This window comes from Blennius ocellaris (assembly GCF_963422515.1).
Source record: "Blennius ocellaris genome assembly, chromosome: 2".
In the NCBI taxonomy this organism is placed as follows: Eukaryota; Metazoa; Chordata; class Actinopteri; order Blenniiformes; family Blenniidae; genus Blennius; species Blennius ocellaris.
In genome coordinates, this window is record NC_137651.1 from 6,642,306 (window position 1) to 6,654,435 (window position 12,130).

The window sequence follows — 12,130 nt, forward strand, 5'->3', positions numbered from 1 at the left end:
CATGAATTTGTTCATCTGACAAAGAATGATAAGTGCTCAGTTTGTGTTTAGTACCGGTCTGATGGTCACACTCTTGTAAAGGAATTACTTGTCTGTATTTAGTAAAATCTCATATTCAAGTACAATTCCTATTTCTGAACTTTCACTGTACACAATTACAACAAACACACTGGTGTTGAAAATACGATAAAGAAATCTGATTCATTTAAAATAAAAAGTAACGTTTTCCAAAGCAATTTTCAACAGTTGAATGTTTTATTACATTGTCATTCAAAGGCATTAAAATCCATGTACTCATGTAACATGTCAATTTTCACCACATACTTCAGAATAAGTCTTTAAAAAACAGGTCTGAATTTGTTTTGTAAACAAAGGTACAGTAATTTTAGTTCTTTAATTCTTTGAGTTATTAACTGTATCATGCAGATGAACAGTTTCAATATTAGTCTTTTTTTTTTAATGAGGCATACTCAGTAAAAACCTGCGGTTTGAAAGGAAGTGATTTAAGTGACATGGTTTATTTTGGACATATGAAGAAAATTGCACATGTGAAAAAATACTGACAGAAGTACAAGTGACTGACAGTATTACATAATATCCTGTGATTATTTAGAATGTGTTGTTATGTTACACCATAACAGCGATTACCAAAAGTAAAGTGTGAAAAATGAAACTCAAACAAGGAACCAACAGAAGATAGAACGACCTCATGGGAAGTGTCGCTGCAGATAAACCGGTTCTTTTACTGTGTCTTTTACAGCGTCACAAACAATGTCGACCACAGAAAAATCCAGTGCTCACAAGTGCAGGGCAGTGAAAACGGGACAGAACAGAAAGAAAAAAGCAATAAAAAGAACTGGAAAATTTCTGATGGACTTTTGTGTGGGTCTACTGCTTGCTGCAGGCTATTTTCCCTTATATTTTGCATTTGATCACCAAAGTCTCAGCCACTTTGACTGGTCACATTTTTGGCAGGTTTTTTTAATTTTTTATTTTTTATTTCATTAATAAAAGTCACAACATGCTATTACTAAAATGTCTGCATGTTTTGATGTGCTTTTTCTTTACAGTCTCCAAAATCCAGCTTAAGACAAAAATGAAGAACAACAAAAAAAAAGAAAAAACAAGCTAGACTTCTTTGTGCCTTGCCTCTTAAAGAGACAGGCACACAGAATAAAACACATAAGAAATATTTCAGGTCCAACTGGATTTTATAAAAATGTTTAGTTTTTTTTAAGCGTGTACTTCATCTCCCGTAGAATCCCCTTCATCATACTGAACTTTTTCTTCAGAGATTTTGCTGCCACTGGTGCCGCTGCTCCCACTGCCGCCCCGACCAGTCCGCCCACCACGGCTCCTACCGCAATGCAGACCGGACCGCCGGCAATTGTAGCAGCCGCACCGGTAGCGAGACCTACTTCTGCTGTAGTCATGATTAAACCACCTTGAAGAAATTTCTTTTTCTTCTCAGCCTTTTTCTTTGAACTCTTTTCATGATTGTCATGTAGAGCCTTGAGCCTTTCCTGCAGTTCTTCCTCCTGAAGCATGGCCCTGAGCTGTTCCACCTCTTTACGTTTCCGCTCTGCCTTTGCTTGCTGAATCTTTCTTTTTTCCTGTTGGATTGCCTTCTCAGCTTCTTGGTACATTGCATTTGTGTAAAATGTGCCCTCGTTTTCACTGATGATGCTTTTGACCTTCACAAAGAACTCAGTTACCTGATCGCTAGAAGTAATTGTATTATTGAACACATGATACCGCCACTTACATGTTGAAATCAAATAGCTCAGCTTTCTAGAGAGACTGAAATACTCTTCAATTGTTTTATTTTTCAGCTGATCGCCCTGCGTGAAGAGAACCATGCAGTAATCTGCAGCTCGGCATCCAAACATCTCCTGCAAGAGTTCCACTGTTCTCTGCTCTTCTTCGGTGAATTTCCCCAGCTTCACCACGATCAGGAACACATGGGGTCCTGGAGCGGAGAGGAAGACGCAATCTTTCACATTTTGGATGACCTCATCTTCTTTGTACTTGGTGTCATAGATTCCCGGTGTGTCGATGACGGCCACCCTGCAGCCATCCACCTCTCCTGTGACCTTTTTGCACTCGTATGTGACAGAAACTGGAGAGAGCTCCGACTTGAAAGCAGGTTGAAAGCAGCGGAGGATGGTGTTTCCGGACGCACTCTTTCCAGTCCCAGTTTTTCCAAGAAGCACCAATCGGATTTCATCACCTGAAACATAATCTATAAAACAACATGACAAATGTGTTTAGTTCACTTTACCACTTACATCTATTGTTATTCTTCTCCTGTGTTTGTCAATATTGACATACCAGATTCATCACGAGCAATGACACAGATCACATTTTGAGAAAACAATACAGACCTGACCGAACAGTAGATGAAGCACTATGACATTCATTTCAGGTAACAGGAAGTTGTGATATTCAAACAGTATAGATATAACTTGATCACGTCTAAGCTTCACGATAGATAACTATTTTTGATCCTTTATATAATCTGTTGAAACAAATAACAAGCCAGAATGTAAGGAGTAGAAAAAATACATGTATTTCTTCAAATGTCTAGCGCAATGATAAAAAAAACAAACCATCATCATATACTTTACTGAGATTTTTTAATGTAGTAAAACTGTGAGATTATTCGTAGCATTTGGACAATATTGCAGTGATAACCATAAAGTTTGTTTAATTTGTGCTCAGACAGACTGATATGAATTTCATGTAAAATACATTCACACCAAAACACTGTGCACTGTTTGTGATAAGTGATCCTGTTACTGTATAAGTAGCATGATTTGATCATCTGTGTAACTCGGTTATATCCATTCTCTGTAGTTTTGTGCAAGACATTGTACATTCAGATAAGAATACTAACTGTAACTTCAACAATTAGCCAAAAACACAGTTGCATTTGTATCACAGTTTGTTGCTGTTTGTGCACCTAAACATTCAAATGTCTTTTTCCTCCACTCGATAAAACCGAACCACTCCTTATTGTTGCAATAGATGAAAAAAATTCACATGGTGTGAGCGGAAATATTTAAGGTAACTCTCTATTGTAGTTATGAATTTCTGAGACATGTAAAGTATGATATTTTTATAGAAAAAAGAACATAACAAATAAGGTCTTTCTTATTGAACAATAATAACTGATCTATTGCAGATTACCTGTGCAGTTGTTCCTTGTGGTGTATAGATGATGTGTCAAATCCGTATGCGCCATCGTTCCACGGTTCAATAGAGCAGCTCTGCCTTGCCTATTTATGCAACCTGGCTACTTTACGGTAACCTTGTCTTGAAGTCACCCTTCCAGTTCAATCGCTCCTTACTGTAATCCAATGTGAAACTGAAAGTATGATACAAAGTCAACAAAGCTGCGAATCTGCGGTTTGGGCCATCCCCAGCATTAAGTGAAGCCCATCTTTCAAATTTCTTTGTGTATACTTTAAACACTTCAAAGAAATTCTTGCTTTATTTTTAAATTCTGCATAAGAATAGCAGCAACTCAATAAAGACTTGTTTGATGAGAAGAACATCTTATGGTATTATTAAATAGTTCATAACGTGGCTGGGCCTTTCTGTGTGGGGTATTCCACTGATAATTCAAAAACATGTAATTGAGGTTGATTGGTGACAGAAATTGTGAGTGAGCGTGCGTGTGTGTGTGTGTGTGTGTGTGTGTGTGTGTGTGTGTGTGTGTGTGTGTGTGTGTGTGTGTGTGTGTGTGTGTGCCCGTGTGTGTGTGTGTTTGCCCTGGACTGACGACGTGTCCAAGGTGAACGACAACCCAGAGTCAGCAGAGATGGACTCCAGCGGCCCTCACCTCGCAAAAACTCCAGGTTAAGCATTAATAAAACAACAATTTGTAGCTGCCCTAATAAATAATCGAGTGATCTCTTCAGTATTTCCAATCGCGTTTTATTTCATGTTTCATTAATGTTCTTCATCAATATGCCTTGGTATGATAACCCCCCCAAGACACTTCCATTTTATTTTGCATGACAGGCTATGTTGAATTTAGACTGGACTGTTATCCTTGAACATTGTATGGTTTTAGGTGTATTTCTTCTGTTTCAGTTGTTGCTGGAATATGTGGATGGTAAAGCTGTTGTTGTTTTGAAATTATGCTGGCTTTACCTTAGGCAAAAGTGAAAGTGAAAAACTTTCCACGGCCCTATCTGCTTACTGGAAGACATTCTGATCTACAGAGGTTTCCAGTCACAGCTGATCACTGGAATGTGACTGCTTCTGTTTCCAAGGCAGGTATGTCCCTCAACAATCACTGTACACTCCATTGTGTGCTCTAATGACCATAACTTTAAATCACAAGTCATTTCACAGAATGTAATGAGGTGTATTACGTTGGATAGTGCAGATACCTGTGCTAGACCCTCGACTCCCCCAGCTCCTCGGGACACACTAATAAAAGAGATTATTAATCTCAATGTACTCCTGACTAAATAAAGGCTACATTTATTTCCTGTGTGTACTATTCACATCACATCAATTGAGCAACACACCAGAAAATTTGCCCTCAAAAAAAAAAAAAAAAAAAAAGCTTGTTCAGTGAAGACTTTAGTTGTTTTTGAGGAACATGATCAGACAGAGAAAAATGGGGGAACAAAAATTAATTCTGTTAGTTTAAACAAACTCAGAGATTTACTACAAAAGCAGCTGAACGATAGATCGATAATAAGACCTAGAACAACCATGCAAAATTAGTACTATTGAAAATGTATGTGTGTGTGTGTGTGCGTGTGTGTGTGTGTGTGTGTGTGTGTGTGTGTGCCTGAAATAGATAACTACCAACTACCAAAAATTAAATATACTCAGCCAACAAAAAAAAAAAATATGAAGACATGTGTTAGTCATGTTTATACTGTACGTGTATGAGAGAGAGCCAGAGCGAACTCCAAAAGATCAATGAATTTGTTTCTGTGTTTATCATATGTCAGTCTTTGTGAGGGCTAATACAAATAATTTCAGCACGAAAGCACGTACTTTTTGAGTGTGAAATGCGAGTAAGTATGACTACACCTTCAATAGCAGAGCTGAATGGACTTGAGGTGCCCCATCCAATATGGCTTCGCGTTGCGACGTCAGCTCCGATAGGAAGCGCCACTGAAGCCCCGTCTCCACCGCACAGAAAGTACCAGCCTAGACGGGTTTAAACCGCTCCGGCTCGCGTCTCACGACATGTAATGCAGTCTAAACCGCTCCAGACCGCTCCAAAGGCGACCGCTTTTCCGCTACCCATCCATTGGGGTGCCGGGGACCATGGAACGGGTCTGAGGTTGAGCTGCTGTCTGCTGATTGGTCAGTGATTTACTACACGCCCTCAATATTTTAATGTGCTGGCTGGATGAAGCCTCTGCTGTCAGTGTGGTCAGCTGCGCACTGGTTGTTTTTATTTTCCTTTTCTTTTCTTTGCTGCTCAACTTTAGTGTTTGTTGTGAAAGAGCGGACTTGAGGCAGGGGGAGACCGGGGGGAGGGACTTTGCATCGCGGTGGAGTTTTCTGTTTGCAGCATAGCGCTGGCCGTGGCGCTGATGCGCGTCCGTGACACCGGAGTCTGGAGCTCTCGTCTCCGGCGGTGACCGCGCTCCGGCAGCTCCGCTTTCCAGAGGCGGTCAGCGTTCTGTTCAGCCGCGGTCAGTGGCGCTTTATCGCGGGGACAGACCGCGGAAGCGATGAAAAGGAGCTCGGAGCTCGGAGCTCGGAGCTCGGAGCTCGGAGCTCGGCGCCTCAGTTCCGGCGCTGTGCTGCCGGAACACGGAGGCGCCGGAGTGGAGAACCTCCTGCAGAAAGCTCAGACTCCCGTGTCTGTGCCTCAGCCAACCGGGGGGAACGCTCCGGCCACTTGCCCCGCACCCGAGCGCTCAGTGCGGGGCACGTCGCCCGGCAAGTGGCCGAGCGACTCGCTCTCTCAAAACAAACACGGAAGTTGCGGCTGCAGCTCTCCACTGCAAAAAATGACTGCTGCAAAAAGTAACTTTTTTTTTTTCCGCTGCAAAAAATAACAGTGCAAAGAATTTAAACAACAGAGGATTCATAAGATCTACATCTGACGACATTCTTTTCTGTTATAATGTCACATTTCTGCGAGCTCATAAGCCCCGCCCACTTTTCATGCTCCTCTCTGCAGTGGGGACGCGACCCAAAATTTCGGTCGGGTTTAGTGCTTCCGAACTGCTCCGAACCGCTCCGCTCCGTCCCGGCACTTGTGTGCGGTGGAGACGGGGATTTCCTCGGCGCTGCAGCAGAGCGGAAGTAGACCTCGGTCATTTCCGGTTCAATCTATGAATGACAGCGGCTTCCAAAGACTAAAGCGGCCGCTCGGCGCTACACACACTTTCATACATACATTCACACAAGAGGTGCAGAATACAGCTGGTTGTGTGAGGGCTGCTGTTTGTCCAAATGGATTACACTGCAAATCAGAGTGGCTTCAGACAGCGTAAGTTACGTACGTGTTTTCAGCGATCACCTCTGTTTTGTAATGTTTCGAGTCGCTTGCTATTTGCAGAGAGGGAGCCGATGTTTCGGATTAATCTGTTTCCACGTTAACTGGTGATCGAATAATTTCTGCGTACTTTCTTACTCCTCGTTACTACGGATGTTAGTGCATTATTCTGAATGGGGTCGAATGGTGTTTCCCTGCACAGATACGGAGATATGCCGAGTTTTTAACGTCTGATTTTAGTAGCAGTAACGAGAGACGCGAAGCAAATCCGTCACCAGTTAACAGGGAAACTACATTACCCGCAACACCGGTTAGCCGCTGTCGGCCGGCTGAGGCTAACCACTGACATGAATGACTTAGAACCACAGAGATCGGCGTGGCTACCAGTGTACAGCGTTAGCCATCACGGGAGATGACTTTACTGGAAATAAGTTACAGTTCTGAGCGTGTAGCTTCTTTATATGGTGTCACATTAGCGCACAGTGCTAACAGGCGAATGTTGAACGGAGCATGGTGAAAAACCGTTAACTCACCATGAAATATAGAGGAGCAGACTCCTCTATATTTCTGACAACTGTACTTGTAACGAATGCATCAAACTTTGTCGGTATTACAACACAAGTGAGAGTGACCTACTTCTATGTATGATATTCTTCACGCTTTCACTATAAACGAGTGGATGACGAGTGTTTTGGTTCCACCAGTGTTTCGGGTTAAGTTATCGATAGTTATTTGTGCTGGTAACTCGTAAATTCACCGTTTGGGATATTCTCTTCCACAACATTGTCATTATCAAACATATGAACCAAGTGATAATTGTAGGTTCATCCATTCTTGTCGCTCCTAACAAACTAGTTAGAGAGTTACACATGCAAGTATAACGAGGTCAGTTCAAGTCTGTTTCCGACTTGAACTGCGTTTATTACGAATAATATGTGTTATTAATGTTGTACATCAGGGAGGAATAGCCATTTCTCGTGTGAATGTACAAAGGCTGTTGAATTGAGTTATGTCAGATGAGTTTCTGTGAGTTTTAAGAAACTTCCCATATCGCTTGTGATAAATTGTTTGGATGTATTTTTCCCTGGCGTGACCTGTCCTGACTTTTCAGGTATTAGACAGCATTGCAGTAACTGTTTAAAAACATAAACTCGTCCTCATGGACTGTATTTTCAGCTCATTAAGTGAATAGCTGACAGTTTGTAGAGTCCTGTTCATTTCCACTAAAAAAAACATTTTGAAATCTGTGTGAAGAAAAGATTACTGGTATAAGGCGAGATTCAGAGTAAAGAAAAAACCCACTCGGAGCAGCCAGATCTGCTCAGATTGCATCAAACCAAAGTGAAAGCTTTTGTGTGGCTGTTGAGGAGACAGTGCAGTCTTGTGATAAGTATGTGATGATGTGATCACGCCCTCTGCTAATGAAGTTAAAAAGAAGCTTTGTCCTCTCCTCAGAGCTGTGAAATCGGAAATCGGAGCACATTGAATACAAGCAAAAGTTATCTAATAGTCTTTCTAATTCACTTAACCAGTGTTTAAAAAAAAAACAAAAAACAAGTTTCTGCTCTGGATTTCACTGCACATTTCACAAGATTAGCTAGTAATAGTTGTAATTAGGAAGCAAACCTCCAGGCACACACATTTCTGATGGGTTGACGGCTGCCGTGTTGCATCAGTCTCAGCTTAGCTTAATAAATACTGAAGTACCTTTATAGAAGAAACACACTGATTCAAGTGTCTCTAAATTTGAGTATCTCTTGCCATGCAGAGGAAAGTGAATGCCTGCTGCTTTTCTCATTTCTCTGGCTTGCTTTATTTGCTGGCTTTACTCATTCAGCCGACTTAATGCATCACCTTGAATTGTAAAGTCAAATCATTTGGTTTAAAATTTACTGCTCTGTTTGACATGTTTGTCTTTTTTTTTTTTTTTCTTTTTACTGCAGAACCTAATATGCGTCCCAGGAATCGGCCCGCAGACGGCTCAGATAAGAGCCAGCTGTTTGAGGATACCAGCGGAGTTGGACAGAGATCACAGGCGGGCATCAGGTGGGAGCAGTGCCAGCCTGGCCAGAGCTGAGCGCCGTCAAAACTCAAGCGAGATCTGTTCGGTTGTCGGCCGAGCACAATTCAGATCAGCACGGTTTACATTTGTTGCGTGTTGCGTGAAAATGCTTAACACTAGGTTTAGTCTCTTCTTGGCTTCTATATTCAAATATTCATTCAGCTGAGTCACGGTCTGTCTGGCATCACCTGTGCAGGAACCAGCCGGTCGATCCTCAGGGGTTTTCTGGCGAGTCCATCCTGTCAAGCCCCATGTCCAACCTGGCCATGGCTTATGGAAGCTCGCTGGCAACGCAGGGAAGGGAAATGGTGGACAAAAATGTAAACACATTTTCAGTTTGTGTTTATTTATTTTTTTCTGAATTGTTTCTTCCAAACAGGAAGCGCTTTAATCACGTGTGTGTTCCTGCCTGTTGCAGCTGGACAGGTTCATCCCAATTTCCAAGATGAAGTACTACTTTGCGGTGGACACGGTGTACGTGGGGAAGAAGCTGGGCCTCCTTGTTTTTCCTTATATGCACAAGGTGAGTCTGCTTCCACCGGCTGACTTCAGGTCTGTGAGGCAGAGCTGCAGGCAGTTCTGTGGCTGAGACGAGACAAGAGTCCCTGTGGACCGCTGCCGTTTCCACTGCTGCTTAAAAAAGTAATCCAGGTCACACGGTATCTCTTTTTATAGCTTTTAGATATACAGTACTGTCCCGTCTGCGTGTTATATATAAACTCATAAAGCAGACGCAGGGTCAAGTCAAGTGGTTATGTATTGTGTGTCGCATGAAGTGCAACATGAATAAGTCTGAGTGTCAAGCAGTGGTTAGTGTGTCACTGTGTGTGTGTGCGTTGCAGGACTGGGAGGTGAGCTACCAGCAGGACACTCCTGTGGCTCCACGCTTTGACGTCAACGCTCCCGATCTCTACATCCCCACCATGGGCTTCATCACATACGTCCTGGTGGCCGGCCTGGCCCTCGGCACACAGAACAGGTACTCAGAAATATGGATTTTTCTCTTAAGACCATTTGGTAGGGGTGGAACGATTCACGAAGCTCATGATTCACTGTGCTCTATCCATGAATATCCATGTGAAGTCGTTGCAGCAACTGACTGACTGACGTAAAACACACCTCTTATAAAATTAACTGTGAAGAAAATCTCTTCTGTAAACAATCAAAGGCTAATAACCTTGGAATTTTAGTTCTGGTGGTGTGAAACCGAGCCTCTTGCTGTGGTGTCAGGTTGCGTGTAGTGGCTCCCTGAAGCTTTCCCAAAATGAAAAGTAAAAAGAAAACATTTAATCCTATTTTCTTTATTTCTATATCAGTCATTCTATATCAAAGGAACCCGTATCTCTTAGGTAAGTAGTATCATACTACCATCGGCCCCAGTCTAAAACAAACATCAAACGAGCCTGAAAGTTTGGTTCAAAACTTGCACATGTGGCGCAAGACTCGTCCAAAATGAGGATACTGTACATCAAAGGGCTAGAATAAAGGCACAAAGACTAAAACTGGAAAAATAACTAAAACCATAAGAAATGAAGAAAAACTGAAAACAGCTTAAAAACATGGAATTTCTTAAAGCAAAGGTTTATAAATGGCGTGTGCGTGTGCGTGTGCGTGTGTGTAGGTTCTCTCCGGAGCTGCTGGGAGTTCAGGCCAGCTCGGCGTTCGTATGGTTGATCATGGAAGTCCTGGCGGTCCTGCTGTCGCTCTACCTCGTCACCATCAACACAGATCTCACCACCATCGACCTGTTGGCTTTCTCCGGCTACAAATATGTCGGGTATGGAACTCTCTGCGTCACGCCTGCATCTTGTTGTTGTCGTTGTCGTTGTTCTGGTCCTGTCGTACCAAACCCGTCTGTCGTCTCTCTGTTTCTTCAGAATGATCGTCGGTGTCGTGGCAGGACTTTTGTTTGGGAAATCGGCATATTATCTCTCTCTACTGTGGTGTTGTGCTGCCATCTATGTCTTTATGGTGAGTGTCTTGGGATTAAAATATGGATTTTGAAATTGAACACTTACCAGGTTTTTCAAAACTCAATTTAAAGCATATTTTTAGGAAGTCAGATTGATATTTATTTATTTTTTGTTTCACATTTGTAGCTGATATCACAGTACCCTTAAAATGCCTTTAAGCACCACATCAAAGTCCCCCCCCCAATTAGAAAGGCCGCCGTTCACCACATACTTCTGCTCATTCAACACAGTTAATGTGGCAAATATAGTGCTACTTTTTATGTTCCTACAGCTGGGAACTCAGAAGTTACCAGTGGATTAAGCTCCATTTCCCAGTTGGCAGCATTCACACAAGAAACGGCCCAAAGTTCACCCCATCAAAAAAAATTCTGATAAATTGAGGACGTCATCAGTCCCGTCAGCCGACACAGGGATTTAGGGTTTTAGCGTCATCTGCACAAAGTAAAACCATATTTCCTCGTGTAGATCCGCACGTTGCGTCTGAAGCTGCTGTCGGAGGCGGCGGCGGAGGGCCAGCTGGTCCGAGGAGCCAGGAACCAGCTGAGGATGTACCTGACCATGACCATCGCGGCGGCACAGCCCGTCTTCATGTACTGGCTCACGTACCACCTGGTCAGATAGAACCCGCCACACACAGACGCACTTTCACAAGATGAACTTTGCCGTCTCAACGCCATCTCACCCCCCCCTCTCCCCCGGACCTCCTTAAAATAAAAAAAACGACACTCTTCTCGTGCACACGGAGTCGAACAAAACAGTCGGAAGACGTGAGGAGACGTCTCTCTTTCTCTCACACGTCATTAGATTTGCCTTTTTTTTTTAATGTCTTCATAAATTTGTAGCAGAAGCACGCAGCTTTAAGATTTCTTTTTTTTTTCTATACTGTGTAATTAATTGTTAATTGTGTTTTGTAAAGACTATTTAAGTATGAATGTTTGCGTGTAGTATTACTGTGGACGTCACTCTGGTCTGATGTTTCTGAGCCGACCAAACGAAAGCACACTAACCTCACAACGGACCGTCCGTCTGGATTAAAGAACTAAAATTCAGGGTTGTACGTGATCTTCAGGCTCTGATTAGACGTTTTGGCAAGAAGGACTTTTTTGTGGTATTATACATGAAAATGTTGGGGGGGGGGGGGGGGAGTACCTGTTTTGTCACTGGAAATGAGGTTTACTTAACTGGTCTGTGACAGCGGATGTTTGGGCATTTTTACATGTATGAGCTTCGCTGCCTGGACAGAACGATCAGCTCTGAGGAACAATGTCGTTAAGGTGTACACTTCATGATACAATGGCAAGTATTTGATATCTTTTTTTTAAGAAGTAAGGAAATTATTAGCTGTGTTTCGTACTGAAAAGATGATGGAATAAAGAAAGGGAAAAATGAGATGGTTTGTTTCTGCCTAAAGTCTTCTCGTCTGTTTAAGATACTTGAATTTATGATCAGAAATGCTTTAATGTGCTGGCGAGTCTTCTAATGTCACTGCGACAGTCTGTGCTTTTTACATACAGGCGCATTTCGAAAAAATCTGAGATAAAAGTTTTTTGATTTAGAATAACTTTACATTTCTTTTTTACACAATAACTAAGATAATTTAAGCCACTTTTT

At 42.4% G+C, this 12,130-nt stretch overlaps 1 protein-coding gene across 2 annotated transcripts; it reads left to right on the top strand.

Moving 5' to 3' along the window:
- The first annotated feature begins 6,343 nt into the window (after positions 1 to 6,343).
- yif1b (Yip1 interacting factor homolog B) lies at positions 6,344 to 12,044 on the top strand. 2 transcript variants are annotated; one of them, XM_080504663.1, is made up of 8 exons: positions 6,344 to 6,478; positions 8,428 to 8,530; positions 8,743 to 8,866; positions 8,965 to 9,069; positions 9,389 to 9,525; positions 10,168 to 10,323; positions 10,424 to 10,517; positions 10,985 to 12,044. In XM_080504663.1, the coding sequence occupies exons 1-8, from the start codon at positions 6,442 to 6,444 to the stop codon at positions 11,138 to 11,140; spliced, it is 912 nt and encodes a 303-aa protein (XP_080360789.1). In that variant the 5' UTR covers positions 6,344 to 6,441; the 3' UTR covers positions 11,141 to 12,044. The 2 variants fall into 2 exon arrangements, with proteins under 2 accessions (XP_080360789.1, XP_080360788.1); XM_080504662.1 differs by having other exon boundaries at positions 6,359 to 6,487.
- Positions 12,045 to 12,130: the final 86 nt, after the last annotated feature.

Bases quoted from the DNA above. Each gene is read 5' to 3' on its own strand.
- yif1b (XM_080504662.1), top strand. From the start codon at position 6,442: ATGGATTACACTGCAAATCAGAGTGGCTTCAGACAGCGTAAGTTAC. The intron at 8,867-8,964 runs GTAAACACATTT...TGCCTGTTGCAG, and splicing joins GGGAAATGGTGGACAAAAAT to CTGGACAGGTTCATCCCAAT. The intron at 9,526-10,167 runs GTACTCAGAAAT...GCGTGTGTGTAG, and splicing joins GCCCTCGGCACACAGAACAG to GTTCTCTCCGGAGCTGCTGG.